The sequence below is a fragment of the Dunckerocampus dactyliophorus genome, chromosome 6, assembly GCF_027744805.1.
Source record: "Dunckerocampus dactyliophorus isolate RoL2022-P2 chromosome 6, RoL_Ddac_1.1, whole genome shotgun sequence".
NCBI classification, from domain to species: domain Eukaryota; kingdom Metazoa; phylum Chordata; class Actinopteri; order Syngnathiformes; family Syngnathidae; genus Dunckerocampus; species Dunckerocampus dactyliophorus.
This window is the reverse complement of record NC_072824.1, coordinates 17,062,629-17,085,064: the sequence shown is the minus strand read 5'-3', so window position 1 is coordinate 17,085,064 and position 22,436 is coordinate 17,062,629. Positions and strand designations below refer to the sequence as shown.

At 38.5% G+C, this 22,436-nt stretch overlaps 2 protein-coding genes across 3 annotated transcripts; both read left to right on the top strand.

Annotated features, from left to right (window-relative positions):
• The first annotated feature begins 154 nt into the window (after positions 1-154).
• On the top strand, positions 155-7,108 carry synpo2b (synaptopodin 2b). The gene is made up of 3 exons (XM_054779043.1): positions 155-460; positions 1,174-2,426; positions 6,044-7,108. The coding sequence occupies exons 1-3, from the start codon at positions 226-228 to the stop codon at positions 6,500-6,502; spliced, it is 1,947 nt and encodes a 648-aa protein (XP_054635018.1). The 5' UTR covers positions 155-225; the 3' UTR covers positions 6,503-7,108.
• A 1,960-nt stretch (positions 7,109-9,068) lies between these two features.
• Positions 9,069-22,012, top strand: myoz2b (myozenin 2b). Of its 2 annotated transcripts, XM_054779279.1 has the most exons (6): positions 9,073-9,234; positions 10,462-10,581; positions 14,899-15,065; positions 15,793-15,886; positions 20,206-20,368; positions 20,430-22,012. In XM_054779279.1, the coding sequence occupies exons 2-6, from the start codon at positions 10,500-10,502 to the stop codon at positions 20,653-20,655; spliced, it is 732 nt and encodes a 243-aa protein (XP_054635254.1). In that variant the 5' UTR covers positions 9,073-9,234; positions 10,462-10,499; the 3' UTR covers positions 20,656-22,012. The 2 variants fall into 2 exon arrangements, with proteins under 2 accessions (XP_054635255.1, XP_054635254.1); XM_054779280.1 differs by lacking the exon at positions 10,462-10,581 and having other exon boundaries at positions 9,069-9,234.
• The last annotated feature ends 424 nt before the right edge of the window (positions 22,013-22,436 follow it).

The following is a 22,436-nucleotide window of genomic DNA, read 5'->3' as shown; positions in this document are numbered from 1 at the left end:
CGAGACTCTAACTTAAGTGGAAGTGAGAAGGAAGGTTTATACGCAGAAGAGGATGACATCGACCCTAATGAATCAGGAGACACAACTACAGAGTCTCCATGCATCAAAGCCTCACCAACTTCGCTGTCATCAAAACCAGAGCGCCACGACTCTCAATCTCACAGTGGCCAGACACCGAGATCGCTCTCCCTATGTTCTTCCTCCTCCCATGGCTATGCCCCCGAAATGACCCCAGCCTTGACCCTGACCACAGAGGAGCCCCTAGGGGCCAATAATAGGCCAGGCCCAGGGACAGGGAACAGGAGGGTTGAATCTTCAGAGGAAGGAGGGAGCAGTGAGGCACCTCCTGCTGCAGTTTTCTTTGGAATTTCAGATGAGGGTGCTGAGCAGCCACAGAAGTGGAACTCGGAGTCTGAAGCAGATCCGTGCAGACCAAACAGCAACAGGGCAAGGTGGACACGTGAGTAACGTATTGAGTTTTTTTTTCTTATAATCTTTCTGATATTTGATGATACCGGCAGTGCAAACTTTACAGTGAGTAGTTGCTTATTTTCACATTTGAAATACAGTATGTACCATTTATTAATAAGGGAACATAAGCAAGTCAGCAACAGTTATTTCCCTTTATATGTTTTCATAAGAACACATTTAAAACTGTAAAAATAAACCCTGCAAAGCTCTATCTGCGATTGTCTATTTTAATATAGTTATGTGGAGCCTATTTGAGGAGGACTTGCCGTGAAGATTCCCATGGCTTTATTAACCAGAGTGGGATAAGAATAAAATATGACCATATGATGAGGGCGGCAGAAACAAATTTGATGGACACCAGCATATGTCAGGCTGGTCTGTCATTTGATCCTTCTTCCAAATGTAAGGCTGCAATGGAAAGTGTGTGCCTACTTTGCTTGCCTGACGGCCCTCCCCAAGTTAGCTGTAAGTGAATATGATGCTTTTATTAGTGCGCTTGCTTCTGTGGATGTAACTTTACGGTCTGTCAGTGTGCTTGCTTCATATAAAATGATTATCACAATGATGGATTTAACTTCCGACTGAAGTGGGACATTACCAAACCCAAAATGTTGATTAAAAGTAATTACTTTGTTCCTCTAAAAAACAGTTGCTTTGTTTAAATTTATATATTCATTCTTTCTCTCCCTTCCTATATCTTAGGGCTTGGTCAAGATGAGAGCCAATCACAAAGACAGGTCAAAGAGACCAAGTCCAAATGCAAGCGAATTGCTCGCCTTCTAACTGATGCACCCAACCCTCAAAATAAGGGGGCCTTGTTGTTCAAAAAACGCCGCCAGAGGGTCAAGAAGTACACTCTTGTGAGTTACGGGACTGGTGACAGAAAGCTTGACAGTGAAGACCAGTTAGAAGAAGAAACTGAGGAACTAAGTACAGCTGGGTATAACTTTGTTACGACCAGCGATTCTGAATTTGAAGAAGAGTATTCTGTATACCACTGTCAACAGGATTTAAGTCTGAATTGGAGAAGTGTTAGAGAAATGGAAGCCTTACCCGGGACAAAAGGGAAAGGAGTTATGATGTTTGCACACCGACGCAAACGTATGGATGAAATTGTGTCGCAGCATTTGGAAGCAATGTCAGAACCTGGATGTGCGGAACCAAACAATACCTATGACACAAGAGAAACGTACGATCATTCTGATTATGAAAACTACATGGACAGACACATTCAACAAATGAATCAACAAAGATCGATGGTTACAAATAGAACAGCAAAGCCCTTTTTGGGATTTCAAATTAGCCCAACTGATCACGCAATTCCTGCTGGTGCCTTTCCAGTGAGAAAGAAGTCTGAACCAAAATTGAAGGTACCTGTTCCTATTATTTCGAGTCCACGTGTTTGGTCCCCAACTGGAGACATCATAGCTTCCAGAGATGAAAGAATATCTGTGCCAGCAATAAAGACCTGCAGCCTTCCAGAGTCAAGGCGTAAACAGACATCGAGACAAAGATCAGACCCTCGTCATCAAAACAAAGGGCAAAGCAGAGCTTATATGGAGTCAGAGGAAGACTGTTTTAGTCTCGGTGCTGAAGCTTGTAACTTCATGCAACCCAAACCAATTAAGCTTAAGAATCCTCCTCCGGTTGCACCAAAGCCTGCCATCAACCCCAAGTGTCCACCTTGGCTAAGAGGTCCCCCTAGTGAACCCTGTATTCCATCAAGAAAACCAGGTTCACAACCTTCCAACTTTCCTGTGGGACATCAAAGCCAGCACCGTTACTTCCAACAGGATTTGGTTCAACCTCAAAAGTTGGCCAACTGTGGGGGAGTAGGTCAAGCATCAGCAACAAGTCAAACACCAGCCACTGGCCGAGCATTGGTCAGCTCCCCTTCTCAGCCTCATCCTCAGCCAACCACAAATAGCTGGAGCAAACAACTGCCAAGACCCACTGTGAGTATGCGGTCCTACAGTCCGACTTACAGTCCACATCACCCACAGTCAAGGAGTAAGCTAGATAGCTCTGTGAGTTCTGTTGCCTCTTCTGCACCAAAACCTACTGGGTCATTCACACCGAAGATATCAATGGCTCCTACAAAAGATCCAGTCTCAGGGAGAGGTTTTGATAGATCTGGTGATGCTCAGACCATGACAGGGAACGGGTTGCTTTCCAAAAGACAGCCCAGAATGGAGACGGTTCTTAGTGGTGGTCACGCAGCAAACCAGACAAGATCGTCCTCGCCAACGTTGTCCTTACCCAATTCCTGGAGATATTCATCCAATATTCGAGCACCACCTCCCTTATCTTTTAATCCCCTTCATTCCCCTTTTTATACTCCACCAACAGTGAAAAAATCCCCCTCAAGTTCCAAGGAGACGACAAAATCTTCCCCAAAACACCTCAACACTTTAGATATCATGAAACATCAGCCACATCATTTGGACTCATCACTGTTCAAGTATGATGCCCCCACAGAGGCTAAAAGCCCCAGCTCCAAACCTAGTCCACCCTCAAAGTTTGACATTACCAAAAAACTCAAACAAAGAGCTACCCATTCTCACTCTCCTATTATCTCTGAGCCTGATTTTGAAAGTAAGTCAGAGGCCTCTGCTAAGTCCTCAGCTAAGTCATTTGGAGCAGTAAGTTCCCCAAATTCCTTTACTCGGCAAAACACCAAGTCAGCTGAGCCTGTTGCAGTCGTCGAGCACTTGGATGAAAAGCACGTTGGCTATCGCACAACCACAAAGCAAGCACTGCGCATTCATCCTGCAAGCACCTCTTTCCGGCAGTCACCTAGGGATGATAGCATAGCGTCAGCTTTTTCTCCCGCATCAATAATTGCTAGAGGCGCACGTCAAATGGCTCCTCGGCCAAAATTCTCTGCAAAGAAGTCTGTTGCGACAACCAAACAGTGGAGGCCTGTCGCAATGCTGAATTAGCTCTATAAATAGTTTTGCTTTGGTGATGCAGTCAACACTGAGATGATGGAACACCTTGCTTAAACAAAGCAGCCTATGACTCCACAATGAGTCCAGCATGAGCTTGAGCATGCAGCATGCCAGCAAAACTAAACAAGGTGGTGTATGCAAATATAAATCCTTCATTCTATGTGGAATATAACTTTGGTCATCTTCCTTAAGACTGAAGAATGCTTCAAATAGGAAGTCAAAGTAAATGTGAGAACAATTTGATGTTGAATGTTTCTTAAGATGTACTTATCAGACAGAAGTAAACAATAGCAACGTGTATTACACTTACATCAAATCTACTGTACAATAATAGATCATCTGGTACGCACATTGCATATTCATACTGCATTTGTATTAATAGAGTGTGTGAAAGGCCTGTTTGGGAGAAACAGCATGCACTTCTTAATTAGTATATATGAATTCATTTTAAATTTCTTGAGTCTCATTCCGAAGTCATCAGACTTTCTGTGTCCTATTTTATGTCAAATTTAATAAGATCTGATTTCTCAGCTTTTAGTGACTCAAAAACAAATCTTGTCCAAGTCTTGTCTTGTATGTCGTCTCACATGAGACGGTTTTCATGCACATCTTGTCTTCAGCACAATTAAAATCTCTTTCCTCTTTCTTGTGCACTTCCTGTATTTGTCAAGCTTCTATGTATGTACTGTATTTCTGCTTTTTCCTTATATTTCCACTGTCATCTTTCTTCGACCTATATGATCTATGCTATTTAATATTTGTAGCATTTTAAGTACATAAGTACTTACATAAGTACTTACATAAGTTTAAGTACATCAGACTAATAGTAGTAAAGTCATCTGAATAGTGCATACTTGTTGAACGAACAACATGACTCTTTACCAGGACTCTAGACCCTAACAGCATTTTCTTTATTTTAGATAGAAATATTGTATCTACGTATCATAAGTAGGGGTGTAAATCTCTTTGTAACGATAACTACATCAAATTTCAGATAAAGGGATATAAATTTTGGAAATATGGGCCATTATTTTATTCTAAAAACAATATACAGTTAGAAATCCCACCATTTTTGCATGTTTAATGCGAGTGGCATTTTTTTCCCACTTTGCACCTTCTAACTTTGTCCCATGCTGCACAGATAGAGCACTATACTGCATTTTCCCCATTTTTCTTTCACCTCACATTTGTTCCGAAATGCTGATACTATGTGGGAATGCAAAAAGGTAAGATTTGATGACCTTATTGAGTGCTAATGTGCATATTTGTATGGCGCACTTTCTGAAGAACAAACTCTAGCACTATGGTGGGTCTGATGGTGGGTCTGTATTCATTTTGTGCTTTTAATTTGATGTTGTTCCTGTCATAGTTTTAGACAATACATAATAAATCAGATAAATGACATTGCTATAATGTTACTGATGCGTTAGAAAATCTTTCCTGGTGATGAGCTAGTGCGCTGCTAATGCTATTTACATTCATTCTTGTCTTCAGCAATGGTCACATTGACACAAGCCCCCAAATAGCTGTCCTCGGCTATGCCTACCAACCCAAATTTTAGCTCACAGTTCAAAGCAAAACCTCAGCTGAGAGATGGCTCGTATATAAAACACACTTCTCGCTTCTCGTTGGGAGGCGGCGTAGTCCGTGACAACTCAAATCACAGCGACAGCAGATACAAAAAACTTTGGCCTTGTTGCAATTCACCAAATAAATCAAAATACCCTTTTCTTTGTCAATTTCTGCTCAATTTTTGCTTCTGCTTGTAGCTCCACATTCACCGCTGCGTTTCCTCAAACTACGGTGTGGGCCGAAGGTTAAACAGGACTTCCGCATGCTAATTGCACTTTAAAAAAATACTGCTGTTATAGGAAATGTCCGATAACGTGTTATTATTTCTTTTTTTTCTATGTTTGTCACACTTAAATGTTTCAGACCATCAAACAAATTTAAATATTAGTCAATGACAACACAACTGAGCACAAAATGCAGTTTTTAAATGTAACTTTTTATTATTAAGGGAGAAAAATAATCCAAACCTACATGGCCCTGTGTGAAAAAGCCATTTGCTGGGCAGACTTACTGGGCACTTAAGCCAATTAAAAACAGTGGCGTACCCAATCCCGCCCCACAAACTGTGACGGTAACTACTGCAGATCACCGATTTTCAGCGGGGTTATGTTCATACATCAATTTTTGGAGAAAAAAAATGATTTTTTACCAAAAATCTGTGAATTTGTGGGGCTATGTATGCTGTATGTACGGAATATTAATTTTTTAAGACAATATTTCACAATTAATTAATTATTAACAATTAATGGACAATTTAATAAAGCTTAATTTATTAATTTATAATTTGCATAGAATGTATGCAATTAATATGTATATATCTATATTTAAAACCCTACATGATAATACGCCTGTGTTGTTGCTTAATTTTGTGAACCAGGTAAGTTCTGTGAAGTCATGCATCATGACACTATCCATGTGCATATTTATGTAGATTAAATAAAATGTTTTTCAAGGGAACAGTAAAAATAAACATTAACTGCTCAGTTCTCTGTAAGACCAGATGGTGGCAGCAAAGTCATCACAATGCTCATTGTGTATTTTCTTTCTAGGGACTTGGTAGAAGAAGCTCCCTTAGCCTGCCCAGGCGCCCCAGTTCTGAGTCTAAGTTACCTGTGAGCTCACCAGGACCCCGGTCATGTCTGCAGCAACAGCAGCAAAAGCCTCTCCACAAAGCAGCCTGCAAGCCACCCACACCCTGGGAGGCGGCATCCAGAAGCCCCTTTGGTTCGGTGGACGATGCCTTCTTCATCCAGAGCATCCCGTCATCGGTTGCTTCGCATGTCCAAGTTGCAGGCCCCCGCAGGTCTCTGCCAGAGCCTCCAGAGGAATGGAAGCGTAAGGTGTCGCTTGATGCTCCACTTGTCAGCCAGGGTCACTGTCGTACGACCTCAGCTTATCTGACAGTGCCCATGAGAATGAAATGTACACCTGAGAAAACAGCAGTATATGGGCCTCCATTTAGACCAGCCCAACTGCTTAAGTCTGCAAGCAGGCCCAGAATTATATAAAACACACAAGAAAACAACAACAACACCAAAGTGACACCCTTTGTATCGTGCAGTCCAAAGAGGTTAACTCAATTAAAACAGAAGATATACACTTTGTACACATAAATTGTATACAGCAAATATAGTAATGCAAAGTAATGTCATACTTGGGAGGTGAAATGTCTGTCCCAAATAAAGGAAAATGTGATCAGTTATGCCAAAGATCTACAGTATATTTATGGTCTTTGATGAGCAGGAATGTATTAATGACATAAATGAGCATCCATTTAGGCTGCAAATATTATTTATAGATTCAGTGTAGTCTTGCTGATTAAAAATGGTCTTAGTGATCTTGAAAGATTTAAAAGTTGTTTTGAGTAATATAGTTTGAGCTTTGTAATGAGAGATCATTTTAAGGTATAGCACAGAATGATTAATAAAGAATTAAACGTGTGAATGTACACCTCCAGTGCTTTGAGATCACAAATATTGCATGATTCCTTCATTTGTGTCATTGTTTCAAGGGCAGCTTTGCTAAAAAGACATTACCGTAGTGTACTAAACTTTGTATTTCAGCCATTTAAAAACCGTATTTCCTCTTGATGTACTGGTGAACACTGCCTTTATTTGTGCCACTTTTGTGTATGAAACGTTTTGTTTGTGCTCTCACATATTAAAATATGCAAATACTTTTGACAAAGTGAATTTCTTTCACTTTTAATGACAATATCGTATTGAATTTGTGGATAAATCACATTATATTTATTAAGTGTGATACCGTCGCTTTGACTGTAACACTCAGTATCATGCCAGGGCTGTTGTACAACCACAATAATAAAAATTGTTACATGAATACCTCTCTATCAATCAAAACATCTTTTCACATAGCTCTTGCATTTGGTGCACGCGATGTTGTTGCCAAACAATGGAACTTTATGGAGTTCTCGGATGCAGGCCAAATTCTGATTTGTTGACACTTTGAAACACCTTTTATCACAGCAAATAACATATATAGAAGTAATCTTTTCCGGGGTCAAAGTGTCACCATCGTAGGGTAAGGTACATTTTCAGCATAAAAGGAGATGTACTTGTGTTATTATTATTATTATTGTTATTATTATTATTATTATTATTATTAAGACATAAAACAATAAACCACTAAAGTGGTGAGTCTCACCTACTTTTTCCATTAGTCACACAAGTGTAAAAAGAAGATAACCACTGCGAAGTGTTGCAAAAAACCCAGAAAACATAAAAGTAAAAGTAAAACAAATATACAGTTAATCCTTTTGGTGACTGATGAGCTGAAGTATCACAAGAAATGCTTTTGGTGTCAAGCAGGATCCCGGTTAAAGTTTTGTGACTTTAGAGGTGTACGTTTTGGGACTTTAGTGGATTCCACTGTATTTATTAACTGTTATTTTAACGGTCACACTTTACAATAAGGTACACAAAAATACAGTAGTTACTGAGGAACTAATGAAGAACTAATGAGGAACTAATGACTAAGGCACGTACATTTAGACTAGTTACTGAGGAACCAATGAAGTACTAATGAGGAACTAATGAGTAGAGTAGTTACTGAGGATCTAAGGCACATACATTTTGATTAGTTACTGAGGAACTAATGAAGAACTAATGAGTAACTAATGAGTAGTGGTTAGGGTTAGGGTTAGGTAGGTTCATTCCTCATGAACTACTATAATTTTGTGTACCTTATTGTAAAGTGTTACCATGTTAACACCTAGAATGTCAATCACCAAGGCTGTACTAATGACCTTGAACTTGCTTTGGAATCATTTGGTAGATAATCATCTTATATTGACAAAAGTCAAATTTCTTTATTTTAATGAACTTAAATGCAAAACACAATCATTTCAACGCAGTAAAACAGTAAAGTAAATAGAAGGACAGACAGAATGGACAGGATTACACTAAAAATACCCCCATTTCCCCAACTTTGCAGAGGGGTGGTACATTCCCCCAAAGGCCAATTATATTTTGGTGAGGATCTGGATAAAGGGGGCTAATACAGGAATTTATTATTACAGTTTGAGTTATGATGGCATCAATGTTTTTGATTTTTGTCATCCTCTATGAACCAGGAAGTGGCCTGCTAACTAACTCACCAATGGACAAACTGCCTTGGTGGAGGTCCGTGATATTCTAGTTTTATGTGGTCATTAAAGTATTGCTCAAGTAATATATTTAATGGTGGACTGGTGGAAGACTTTTGCACATTACCACATGTTGTGTATACCATTATTAAAAGTCAGTAATCACACATGAGAAGAACAAGATGACTCTGTAGAGACAAGTCCTCAAGAGGCAGCCGTATCTTGAACTTGAACACGTGTTGCCTCAGAGGTTTTACCTTAACTCCTTCAGATATGTTGACAATGACAATTCAGACACAAGAAAATAGTTTTACCACTGTCAGGGGGAGGGAGGTTCTCCCCTCACCCCGACAAATGATCATAATTGGACCTGTGTCTTGTTCCATCCTCTACATGCAAGCTCTCCATGCCCTGTGGCGTTCAAGAGTGCTTTAGAGTGTTTGTCAGGGTATATTTAGCCTATTGATGTAAGCTGCATTCCATTCACAACAGACACAGAGACACACTGGCAGTGTGGCTTTAGTGTCCACGAGTGTGAAGATCAGGGAAGATCAAACCAGCGACTGTTGGTTGACCTCTGAGCGTCGCCCGCTTCCCCTCAAGGATACTTCTTGTACACTCGGGACACCATCACAGGTAAGCAGGGACCACAGAGTGTTTATTTGGCGAATGTTTGGTATATTTCACTCCCTCTATGAATTCCAAATTCTATTTTTAATATGTGTTTAGTTGATATGCAATATTTGATAAATTGACATTATGTACTCCTTCCTTTTATTTGGTAAGGAAATTATTCATATTTTCTTGAAATTGTGCTTGAATACTTCAAATCCAACAAATTCTGACTTTACTTCATAATAAAAATAATACAGCAATCTCTTTTAGAAATAATATATATGTCATATATTCATGCATGACCTCACAATGTTTAGTTACCACCACAACGCTTACATACACCAACATTCAACCAGTGTGACAACTTGAACAATGTGTGTGTTCCTGTCCTATTATAACATACTGCAACAGTACCATCAGATTATGTAATACATTTTAATCTGACGACTACAGCTATATGGGTACAATTTTAACAAGGCGAATAATAATATAAAAGATTTTTTGCAGCAAGGAGTTCAAAGTTGAAATGCAAAAGTACCGTGATTTAAAAGAAATTATTGTTATTGTTATTATAACAATGCAATGATAATAAATTTGAAAAGATGAATAAAAAAAGTAAATTTATGTAAAAAAAAAAACCCCACAAAATTAATAACACAAATAAGCAAAACAATTAATAATATAATATAATAATAGTTATTATTCTTAATTAGTTAAATAATTAATTAATAGTCATTTATGCATAATGTTGTGGGTTTAAAATGTTTTATTATTTAGGATGTATTTCAATGAGTTCTCTTCAAAGACTCAAAGGGGCTCCAATTTATTAATCTCTCCGACATTTGAATACCATATCCATCCACTCCAGTCATTCAAATATATGTATTATATATTGTATTATTATTAATAAAAATAAGAAACATATTTCAAAATATAAATTTGTTATATTTCATTGTGGAAATACTTGTATAATTATAATATTTAGTAATTTTTATTTTTCTGTGGTGTATTGTAATATAGTACAATATCCCTGACAAAACACAAAACATTATTCGGAATTTGATACACGTTAAACTTTTCAGTTTTCGTTATTGTAAACGAAGATAATAAAATATGACAGATTTATGACTTTTCTGTGACAGCTAATTTAAAATGGCACCAGACTCTTCAAGTTCATCTTTGGCTAGTCAATGCTGTCATGTTTAAAAGTCCAAGCAACCACATCTAAGGTCCTGTATTTGTTTCCAGCACTCCTGCTGCACTCTGACAACCTTGCCAAGCCCACAATGTCACAATTCTGTACAATGCCAGCTGGAGAGAAGAAGAAGCATGCAGCAGCTATTTGTCGTGAAGTCCACGGTACCAATGGTATGGCATATAGCCGAGGCTCAGCGAGCCGACACACTGCTGCAAGTCAATATCCCTCTGAGGGATATGAGTGCAAAATGTCAGGGTTGCTATCTGCCATAAATAAGCTAAGGGACTGATTTACCACCTATAGAGGCCAATCCTTTGTCTTTGCCCTTTACAAAGCTCTATTTCTGGGTGGGTCAATGGGTGGGACAGGGGAGGGATCTTGTGTAGCTATGAAGGTCTGTGACAGCTGGCGGCCATTCGGTCACTGTTTGCATATGAGATGGCAACGAGTGTATTCAAAAGTAATTCTCAGGGATGGCGACAACTCAGGTTCCATGACAGGGTTTAAAGAATATGACATGGAACTTTTTGTGAAACCATTCATCTGATGAAAACACATTCCAGTGCCTAAATTTATGTTGTCAATCCTGTTGGCTACTTTATGGCCATCATTCATCCTCTAATTGTGGCAGGAGTTGGCTGCTCCCCTCACTAGCTGTTCAATGGTAATTTATTTAATTTTAAATGTATTTCTTTTAATTTAATTTATAATTTATTTACACTGATTTATTAGGTATCAAAACAAATGTATATTTTGATGCTAGTGTAAAGGAGATTAATATAGTTTGATCAACTATGCTCTAAAAATATTCCCATCCTTAGGGAAGGGCATAATGGATAAAGGATTTCGCAATTAATTAGATAATAAACAAATAATTGCATCCTAATACAAATGTGTAAAAATGTTGTGCATAAGCAGATGCTCTTGATTCAAGCTCAACTACAGTGGTACCTCATTATTATTATTAATTACTAATAATATTATTGTTGTTATTGTTATTAATTCTTAATAATTAATTTAATATGTTTTCCCATAGGAAATTATGTTCCATACACCCAAAAATATTAACAAAAAACACATTATATAGAGAATAATTATAGTTGTATATGCAGAAAACTATATAATAATTATAAATGACGAATGGATGGAACTTATTGTTGATGCGGACTTCCTGTACATCCTGGTGAGAACACATTTCAATGTGTTTTTCACCTTCTTCATCAAAGTGGTTGCACTCGCAGCTTTCTTTGGTCCCATGGTGGGTTGTTTAGCAATCGTACAGACAGTGAGTCAGCAATGCCTAGGGTGCTTTGTTTAGGCACTGGATTTTGCGGAATGATACAGTACAGGGCAAACAGACTAGTTTGTTACGTGTAATATTATCCTGTGATCCCACGCTGGCTGCACAAAAGTTAGCCGAGTGAACCACTATACTATCAGAGACCTTTTGTATAAAAGAGACATATTTACTTGCTATATTCAAATGTTATTTTGCTGGCTCAAGTTGCTCATCCTAGTGTGCTTGATAATAAGATTGTATCTGTCTATTTACTAAATAATGTATTGTTACTTAATTGTATCTTTTGGACAGAAATATTGGGACAAATGACCATTAGACCCGCAGTAAGTAAAAATGGAAGATGATATGGAATTTGTCATAAAATAATGTCATAAAATCGTTTTTGAAAAACATTTTAAAGTCAAAATTAATATTTGTAAAATCATGTCTTATTAATATCAGTGAAACTGCTACAGCGAACCAAAATGTTGATAGCAGCTTCTTTCTAAAGCTTTGGGGCAAATGCTGGTGTTAGGCTAGTCCTGCATCTGGGTGACAGGACATTAGGTCGCATTACTCAGTGCTATCTACCCATGCTGGCGTTAAATTCTGGAGGCAGTATGTTGAACTCTGTGGCTATTTCCACTTCTATTGTGTAACAGCTTTGGTAATGGTAATGGCCATCTCGGAAAACCCCATCCATCCATCTTCTATACCGCTTATCCTCACTAGGGTCGCGGGTAACCCCCGCTATCCCCGCTGACTTTGGGCAGCCTATCACAGGGCACATATAGACAAACAATCATTCACTCTCACATTCATACCTATGAACAATTTAGAGTCGCCAATTAACCTAACATGCATGTTTTTGGAATGTGGGAGTAAACCGCAGTACCCAGAGAAAACTCACGCACGCACGGGGAGAACATGCAAACTCCACACAGAGATGCCCAACGGAGATTCGAACCCAGATTTTCCCAATCTCCTGACTGTGTGGCCAACATGCTAACCACTAAGCCAACGTGCGATCCGTCTCCGAAACCATTATTTTAAAATTTACATCATAACTCCTCCTCTGTTGTTTGCTAACTTGCTACAGTACAGTAGTGTGTGTGACAGGAAGAATGCTGTAACTCTCTTGGGGGAGAAGTCATTGGGCTGCACCTGCTGGTTTGCGTGTATAAATCTCAATTCAATTCACTTCAATTCAATTATACACTAAGTCCCCAACCAACGAAAACAATTGGTTCCAGACGGCCGTTCTTATGTTGAATTGTTCTTAAGTAGGGGAAAAAGTAATATTACCAATAATATAGGTACTACATGTACGTGTATACTGTACATATATACATATATGCATATGTATGTAAATATAATTTTGGATGCAGTAGTAATATTAAACGAGGATAATTAATGAAAAAAACAATAATAAAAATGATCTAATAATACGTAATGATAAACGTTATTTACCTGTGAAGAGGAGTGGTCGAGCATACGTCGTTGTGGAGGAGTTGGAGGAGGAGATATTGGAAAAAAAGGACAAATGGTCGTCGTCGTTAGACTCTTCTAAAAGAGATAGTGTCTGTTGGTCCCATTAGCAGTGTCACAGTGCCCTCTACTGGTCAAGCATTTAGCAGTATAAATAATGGAGTTAATGTACTAAAAAGCAAAATACATGAAAAAATAGACCAGTCGGCTTGTGTTCGTATCTCTGAATGTTCGCATGTCGGATGTTCGTAAGTTGGGGACCTAGTGTATAGCGCCAAATTACAGCAACAGTTATCTCATGGCACTTTACACATGAAGGTCACACTCATAAATGAAAACAGAGAACCAACTGAAACCCCTTACGAGCAAGGATGTGGCGACAGAGGCAAGGAAAAACTCTCTCTCACTGTGGGGCGGCCGCCTGTCTTGATGGGTTGGATTGAGATAGAAAAATAGTGATACATATCAATGTATCAGGGGTCAGGTCTAACTATATGCTTTAGCAAAAAGATGGGTTTTGAGTTTACTTTTAAATGTCTGCACCCCGTATTGAGTTGGGGAGCTGGTTCCATAACAGAGGAGCCTGATAACTAAAGGTTGAGACTCCTGCAGCAGTATTTGGGACTAACTGAAGGGTATTTAAAGATTTCTTAGGGCACCCTATTAACAGAGAATTACAATAATCCAGCCTTGAGCATGTACAAGTTGTTCGGCATCTAGTAGTGGCAGGAATTTTCTGATTTTTTTTCATGTTTCGGAAATTAAAATATGCTGGTCTTGACACTTGACGTCATATTTGGGAAAAGGGAAAAGGTCCTGATCGAAGATGACACCAAGGTTTCTGACTGTATTGTGGGGGGTGGGAACCAAGGGCTATTATTTCAGTTTTATCTGAGTTTAATAGTAAAAAGTTTCAGGTCATCCACCTCTTGATGTCTTTTAGACACTCCTGTAGTTTGGACAGCTGATTAGTTTCATTGATAAGTACAGTTGTGAGTCATCTGCATAGCAGTGGAAGTTAATGGAGTGTATTCTAATGATATTGCCTAAGGGGGACATATCAAGGCTGAACAATACAGGCCCTAGCACGGAACCCTGTGGGATGCCTTGATTTACTTTCACGTGTCTGGATTCTTTATTACTAATGGATAGAATCCGTAGGCGATCTGACAAATTGGACTGATACCATTTTAATTCAGTTCCTTTAATGCCAAGCGCATGTTTTAATCTCTGTGTAAAAATTTGGTGGTCAATTGTGTTGAATGCTGCTATGAAGGTCTAATAAAACTAATTAAAAAAAAAGCACTAAAATTGCACAAAAAAACCCTGCGAAACAGCGAGTCTGCAAAAGGTGAACCACGATGGAGCGAGGGAACACTGTACATCCCCTAAGCAAATGAAATTAAATAGGCTTCATGTTGAAAAAAATAAAAGGTTATTTATCAAAATTCCAACAACATATTCAAACGGATGTCCATTTTATATTCGGTTTAAAAAAAAAGATGCCTTTGAATTGCTTATGAATATCATTCTTCATCCCCAGAAAATAGAAAAAGTAAAATATTTAACTTAGTTGTTTTTTATAATTTCAAAATACTATTTGGGACACCCTGTATTTTAACAGATTATTCTACCATGCAAGCTGTAATATCATGGCAGCGGTACATGTAATGTATGTCAACTACATGATATGTTTTAAATTTGCATTGTTGCTTTACAGGGGATGTGATGGATCTAGGAAAGAAGCACAGCACTCCTAAAGACATCATGCTGGAGGAGTTGTCGCTGCTCTCCAACAGAGGCTCCCGCCTTTTCAAGATGCGACAGAGACGATCAGAAAAGTACACGTTTGAGAGCATACAAAACGAGGCCAACGCACTACTTAATGTGAGTCTGCCACCGACACAACAAACAGTGATATTTATCAGAAAATATACTTCAGAAAGTGCTAGAGCACAGTGATGATGAGAAAAGAAACTTGGCTGAGAAGCTACTTCGTTCGTTTTCGCGTTTACCAGTGTCCACTGATATGTGCGTCCAAGTGCATAGAAGTTAAGATAATCACCCTCACTTTCCTAAACTTTAGTATCTCAAGACCCAAATTACAAATATGTAACAACTATGTAAAAGTCCAGGGCCAACATTATATATGTGGGTTTTGTTTTAGTAATGCTTTAATGACAGCACATTAACAGCCAAAGATGTCAATGTATAAACTTGGGTGATTTGGTTGTATTCCATATAGGCAAGGCCAAACACATTGGCATCTTTGGCCAACAATAATGGAAACACTTGGCATGCCAAAATTTTTGTCCATGACTCTGACCTCCACCAAAGCGGAATGGAAACAAAAACAGGCGACTTCCTGGCTCATGGAGGATGAGAAACAGTTGAATAGTGCAGTTATGATTCTGAAGATGGACCATTTCTTTGATGCCATAATGCAATTTTGCCTTAAAACTTTTGCCCAGTGCTGCAGTTTAACAGATAAAAAACACAACAGCCATGTTATGCTGAACAGTCACGAAAACAACTCACTCTATTTTAACTTTTGAGTCCCGACAGCTTTGATGATATCCAAAACTGCCCCAATTAACTTTATTGTGTTTTGCAGAATGATATTCTGACTGAGAATGCACACATGATTGAAATTAAAGTGGAGGCACCAACCAATGGAAATACTCCTAACCCAGATGAGACACTTCAAGGTAATGAAGCTCCTGTTTTGCCATTCATTGTAAAGTGGATCCCCAGCAGATTCAGCATTCAAATTCACAGTTAAATTTATGTTTCTTGACTGGTCTGAACATTTTTTTTTCTGAAAAATATTTTGTGAAATGCTAGTATTCTCATCTGTTCAATGTGACTTTTGTTTCTGCACTCAGTACTAATCTTGCCTATGTCAGGGCAATAAGATATGACTGTGCTCTTCGGCTGTCCTTTGTGACCGATAATGATGAATTATTATTATCTTTTTATGTGTTCATGGTTATCTTACCATTGGGATTGCATACTCAAGAAGCTGCCTGCAGGTAAAGGCAAGGACCATAGATTTGGCTGTGACACATACTTAAAATGAAAAATTATAAACATTTTTTAAAAATTTGTTGTTAAAATTTCACTTCGAAGTCCAAGATCTAAAATAAACCAAAGCGAAATAATATATCGATAATAATTACATTAGTAAATAACCTTTTTTAAATTTGTCATGACTGAAAGAAGCCACAACAAGGAGGTTAAAGAGCCACATGCGGCCCCGGAGCTGTGGGTTGCCTACCACTGCCCTCGACTGGTCACCAGTCAATGTTTACACTCTCACTGATGGAACTAAAAATCTCTTCATGTTGCCTTTAAACATAACTGAAGTTAGCTTAGCAGGTTTGAACATTTTTTTCTTTAGTTGCTGTGCCTATGAACACCCATGTGCCAATCAGTTAAATAGAAACAAAACCAAAAACAAAGAACCCTACATCTCAGATTATAGACGTTATAGACACATGTCAACATTTCAGCTTGTTTTCATTATTATTATTATTATTATTACTAGTGCTGTCAAGAGATTTTAAAAAATGAGAGATTAATTCATTATGATCTGCAATTAATTGATGTAATTAATCTCTTTTTTAATCGCACCTAAAAAATGCTGAGAATATTCATTTAAATTGATTACATTATTGTGGCAGATTAAAATATTGATATACTGTAAAACAAAAAAACTGTCTTTATAAAGTAATTTATTGTTTTTAACAGACTTGAACATGCATGAATGCAGTCCTAACCATTTACATTCCGCTGTATTTCAGACTAGTCCCAAGCCTTTAGTTTCAAACACCAAGAGGGAATACTGCTTTGCTCTTTTGTCAATTTCCAAATAATTAAAAAATAAAAATAAAATAAAACATCAGGTCCAACTAAAGTGCTGGTTAACATATCAAAAACAGTAAGAACACCTTTCTGAGCAGTACAAGTATTGAACACCAAGGTCTCTGGTTATAGCAACACGATTGAGAGAACCCTCCACCAAAATCTTGCTGATTTTGGTCAGCAGTGTAGTCCTGCACAGTGGCTTGTATGATGGGTCATTGCAACACTTCTGTTAAACCCCTCATCTTCCACTCTGTTTATCGGCCTGCGGTTCAAGGCTATAATCGGATCCAAAGTTTTCTCATGGTACAGACAAACCACGCTTCAACGGATGTTTATCTTCTCTTCTCCAGGAGATACCATGAAAAACTATAACAATGCAATTATAAGCATTTCATGGGATAAAATACGTGAATGGAAATCAAAGCAAACAACCTAACAAAAATGAAACCGACCATACATTTCGGATCGAATCTGCAGTCATTAAATTCATCTTTATATTAGTTTTTTTATGCGCCGCATATGTTCTTGCATCATTCCTGAACTCTCCCTTAATCATGCGACAAGTACCTGCAAGTGTCCTCCGCCTTCATTTGGTATGACATGTCCCGCAATACTCAGTTTCTGCGACAGCTAAAATCGCTATCCACTCGGCAAGAACATTTGTCAGTTAAATTAAAGATTAAAAATTACATTAACGCGATTACAAAAATAACGCACTAAATAGGGCTAGAATTAATTAATCACAACTAATTTTTTAATGTGACACCCCTAATTATTCCATTTTTTTTCCATTGTGGCCTTTGTCCTCCTTCTAAGTCTTCTGATGCGGGCCCTGTTAAATTGGATTTGTAGAATATGCCAATGGCCATTGATAACACACGGTTATGGGCCGCAAATGGCCCACGCACCAGACTTTGGACACCCCTGATTTAAGGCTTTTCCACATTCAGTATGTGAAGATGTGATTTACAGCATTAAAGGATTTAAACGTGTTCACATATTCATTTGTTGCATCATATTTGCTGTATCAGTTTTTCTGGTCATTTGTCGCCCATATTTCCTCCACTGTCACTGTTCCACTGTGGGCTAAAAATAAGACCTACTGCCAAACATTCAAGCATGAGCTAGCGATTATGTAATGTTGTCATAAAAAAACGACAACACACTGTAGAGTCATAAGGGCTTGGATAGAAGTGATTTGAGAGAAGCACAGTTTGTCGCATATCACATTCTACAACGGCTGTTTACTTTGTAGAATCTTTTTTAAAAGGATGATTAACAACAAGTTTTCGTCTTGTGTGATCCGTCAAAGCTCCCAGCTTTAGTCCTGAAGGGGTGTCATCCCATGTGGACATGTTATATGATAAGAGTACACCTCAAGTATGCGCTATTTTAAGACCTAAGTTCATAATGATGGACAAGTCAGCCTGCCAAGGCTAAGAGCTTTCTAAGCACGCTCTCTGTTCATAATCCCACCATAAACCCCAAATCTTTGCTCTGTTGCTGCAAAAGCAAATGCGACATTGTTGTGGCACATAAATGATCGCATCATAGTCAGTGGTGTTTCTATATGAAAAAGTCTACATACCAGGAAAACAATGCCACTTTGTGTTTTTTAAACTACAATCTCTTTTTCAATGGCAGTGTATTAAACTACACAGACAGGTGTACCTCCCTTTTTTGGGGAAGGGAAGTGAGGGGGACGCCAATAAAAAAAATCCATTTGTGAAACTGCTAAACTAACGTAAGCTAAGCTGAAGGCAAAATGTATGCATTTTTAGTTGATAGCAGACCTCACACTGCAAAAAATGAAATCCAGCAAGAATAAATACTTGAAATGAAGATATTTTCTCTTACCAGGCACTTTGTATGTTAGACAAGTGTTTTTCAGTTATTTTCTGCCATGCCCATCCCTAGGGGACAGAATTTTTTTAATGTTTGGAGGTGTTCGAAATGATCATGTAAACTGCTAATGCTAATCATTAGCACGTACAAGGGGATTTCCAATGTAAATTAGCATGGAGCTAGTGCTTTTGTTTTAATGCATTTCATTTATGTTGAATGTGGGAGAGAAAGTGATTGTATCTTATGTAAATCATGATCATCATGTTTTATTTCTGTATGTTCAGTTTTACAGTGCTTTAAAGTAATAGCACTCACATGGTCTGTATAGAGAACCTATTTATTTATCTTAAATTTTAAGTACTGAGATCTGAGAAATATTACTTCCTTTCTTTTTCTATGCCGCTTATCCTTATTAGGGTCACAGGGGTATGCTGGAGCCTATCCCAGCTGACTTCGGGCGAGAGGCGGCGTACTGGTCGCCAGCCAATCGCAGGGCAAATATAAACAAACAATCATTCACACGCGCATTCAATTTAGACAATTTAGAGTCAACAATTAACACGCATGTTTTTGGAATGTGGGAGCAAACAGGAGTACCCGGAGAAAACCCATGCACACAGGGAGAACATGCAAACTCTCAAGCGGAGATTCAAACCCAGGTCTTCCCGATCTCCTGACTGTGTAGCCAACATGCTAACCACTAGTCCACCGTGCGATCCAGAGATATTACTTAATATAAGCAAAATCATCTCCCAACACAACAAAAAGTCAGAAATTTAAAACTGGACAAAAATGAAACTATGGTTTCTTTCAACGTTACCTCCCTGTTCTCTTGTATTTTAACCCAGGATGCAGTGGAAATTGCGAGGCAACGATTAAACCCTTCGAGACAGATCCAACCCAGAACAGATATGCCTTTTGCTGGAATTTTGCCTTAATACCACATATTTTCAATTAATGGGAATATTTTACAGATAAAAGCATGGTCGTTGGCTCTGTTAATATTTAAGGGAACAGCGCCAAGTCACTGGTGCACGTACTGTATGTACCAGGACAGATAAATATTTTGGATCCTGCACCAAACCCTAAGACAAAAGCTGCCCTACCTAGTCACACTAGAAGTGTTCTGTGATGAAGCCTGCTCGGATGAGAAGCAAAACTTCTAAAACAACCTGAACAGTCCAGGTGTGATCGAATCAATGCTGAGAACGTAATCTCCAAACACAACAAAAATATGTGACATCTGTTAAGAACAGCCCCTCATGGGTCACCACTGGTTATGATTTCATTTAAACTTTGTGTGCCTCTCTGCCAGATACAAATGCAGAGCAGTTAAATGCCTCCGCTATGCCCAAATCCTACCACTCACCATGGGAGGAGGCAATCCGTGATGACCCAGGCCTCGCTGACACTTTCAAAGTGAGAATGCCCGCCATGGACCCTCGACCTGAACTTCCTGAGTACAAATGCTTTAACCGGTAAGACAAGTGTGTGTTTTCATGTAAAAGAACAGGATTTAGAGTGTTGTGTACATTACAGAGTTGCGACCCCTTATGGAGGCTTTGACAAAGCCCCCCGAGGAATCACATTCAAACTTCCGGAGCTGGACCTCAACCCGCCCAAGTACCCAGAGCTCCAGGAGCCGGGAATTAAGCGGCCCACCTTCAACAGAACAGCCCAGGGATGGATACCTGAGGGTACCCACTTGATCTTACCCCAAATCACCCTAGAGTCCATTCAAGTGCCTGAGTCGGATGATCTGTAATCACACAGTACAGTACTCACTGTACTCACAAAGCTGCCATTTTTTGGTTCTTCCATGCCATGGACAACAGAATGTTTCACTCTGCTACCCGTAAATTATTGGTGTGTCTGTTGTACACTGGGATTAACTTCATGTAAATAGAGAATTGAATGTGATGCAAATGTTCCAATAAGAGTTTCCGATGGATCTGAACATGTGATGTAAATAAAGAATACAGCTTATTTATTGACTGCACACAATCAAGCAAAAGGAAAAGCAATAATACTAAAATGGCACTCAGTAGAGAGCAAACCTCTGTCAAGGGTGAATCATTCATAAAAATTATCTGTGTTGGTTTGTCTGTACGTGTACTATACTTATACACCTACATTCGTTCACGGAAGATCAGGTATCCAAACAGCAAAAACAGAATATAAATTAGTCTAAACATACAGGAGCACTGTTTTGTGTTAGTTTTTGTGTCTATGTGGTTTGCTTCCTGCTTCCTGGTTTGAGAATGACCTATGTTAGTAAAAGACCGACTGGACGAGAGACGAAACAGTATAGGCATTTCATATAATGTTTACCGTGACTAACATTATCATAATATTGTTCAAATTTGCAGAAAAAATTAAATCGCACTTGACCGTAGACCTCTTTGGAGGCACAAAAATATTTATCTAAATAGCTGTCAATTTACTCGCCTTTTGCCATATTTTGTTGTGGCTGAATATAGTAAATGACGCAGCATTGTAACACGCATTCACATTTGACTTCCTCTTTTTACTTTTTTTGTGAAGTTGGCTAACAACTTTTGCACACAGAAAGTCTCAGATGCTAAACATGGGATAATGGTCATATGTAAATACAACAATCAGGTGTCAAAAATGTGCAACAATATGAAATATTCATGAAGGTTTACTGATAAATTATATACAGTTTCATCTCTAGACAGGACCATGCCATTTGCACCCTCCCCCCAAATTTTGTAAAAACCTTTGGTGTAGTTTGTGTAATCCTGCTAGCAATCAAAACAATCAAGCTTGGTTGAGGTCCAAATGTTGCTCAAGTTGACTGAAATTAGGCGGTTTACAATGGCTTAAAAATCTGACATGCTTATGCGTTGTACACATAAATACACTGGGTTCTCTACTTACGAACATCTGACTTGCGAACATTCTGGTCTATATTTTCATGTACTGTATTTTGCCTTGTAGTAACACTATACAGTACTTATACTGCTACATGCTTGACCAGTAGAGGGCACTGTGACACTGCTATTGGGACCAACAGGTAAAGGAAGACGATGGGGAGAGAGTGTAAAGGAGAAATGGAAAGCTAAATTGTAGCTGTATGATGCAACCCTGACAGACTGTGTGATTAAAGTTTATGAAGAGTTAATAGGCCTGCTTAATTCTACACCACCCACAGAACACTACCTCTTTTAGAAGAGTCTAACGACGACGACCATTTGTCCTTTTTTCAATAACTCCTCCTCCTCCTCCACCACAACGACGTATGCTCGACCACTCCTCTTCAAAGGTAAGCAACATTTATCACATTTATTACGCATTATTATATCATTTTTATTAATATTGGGATTTTTTTGTTAATTATCCTCGTTTAATAATACTACTACATCCAAACTCATATTTACATACATACGCATATATGTATATATGTACAGTATACACGTACATGTATTACCTATATAATTGGTAAATTACCTTTTGTTTGACTTACGAACAAATCGACTTGCGAACGGTCGTCTGGAACCAATTGTGTTCGTTAGTTGGAGACCT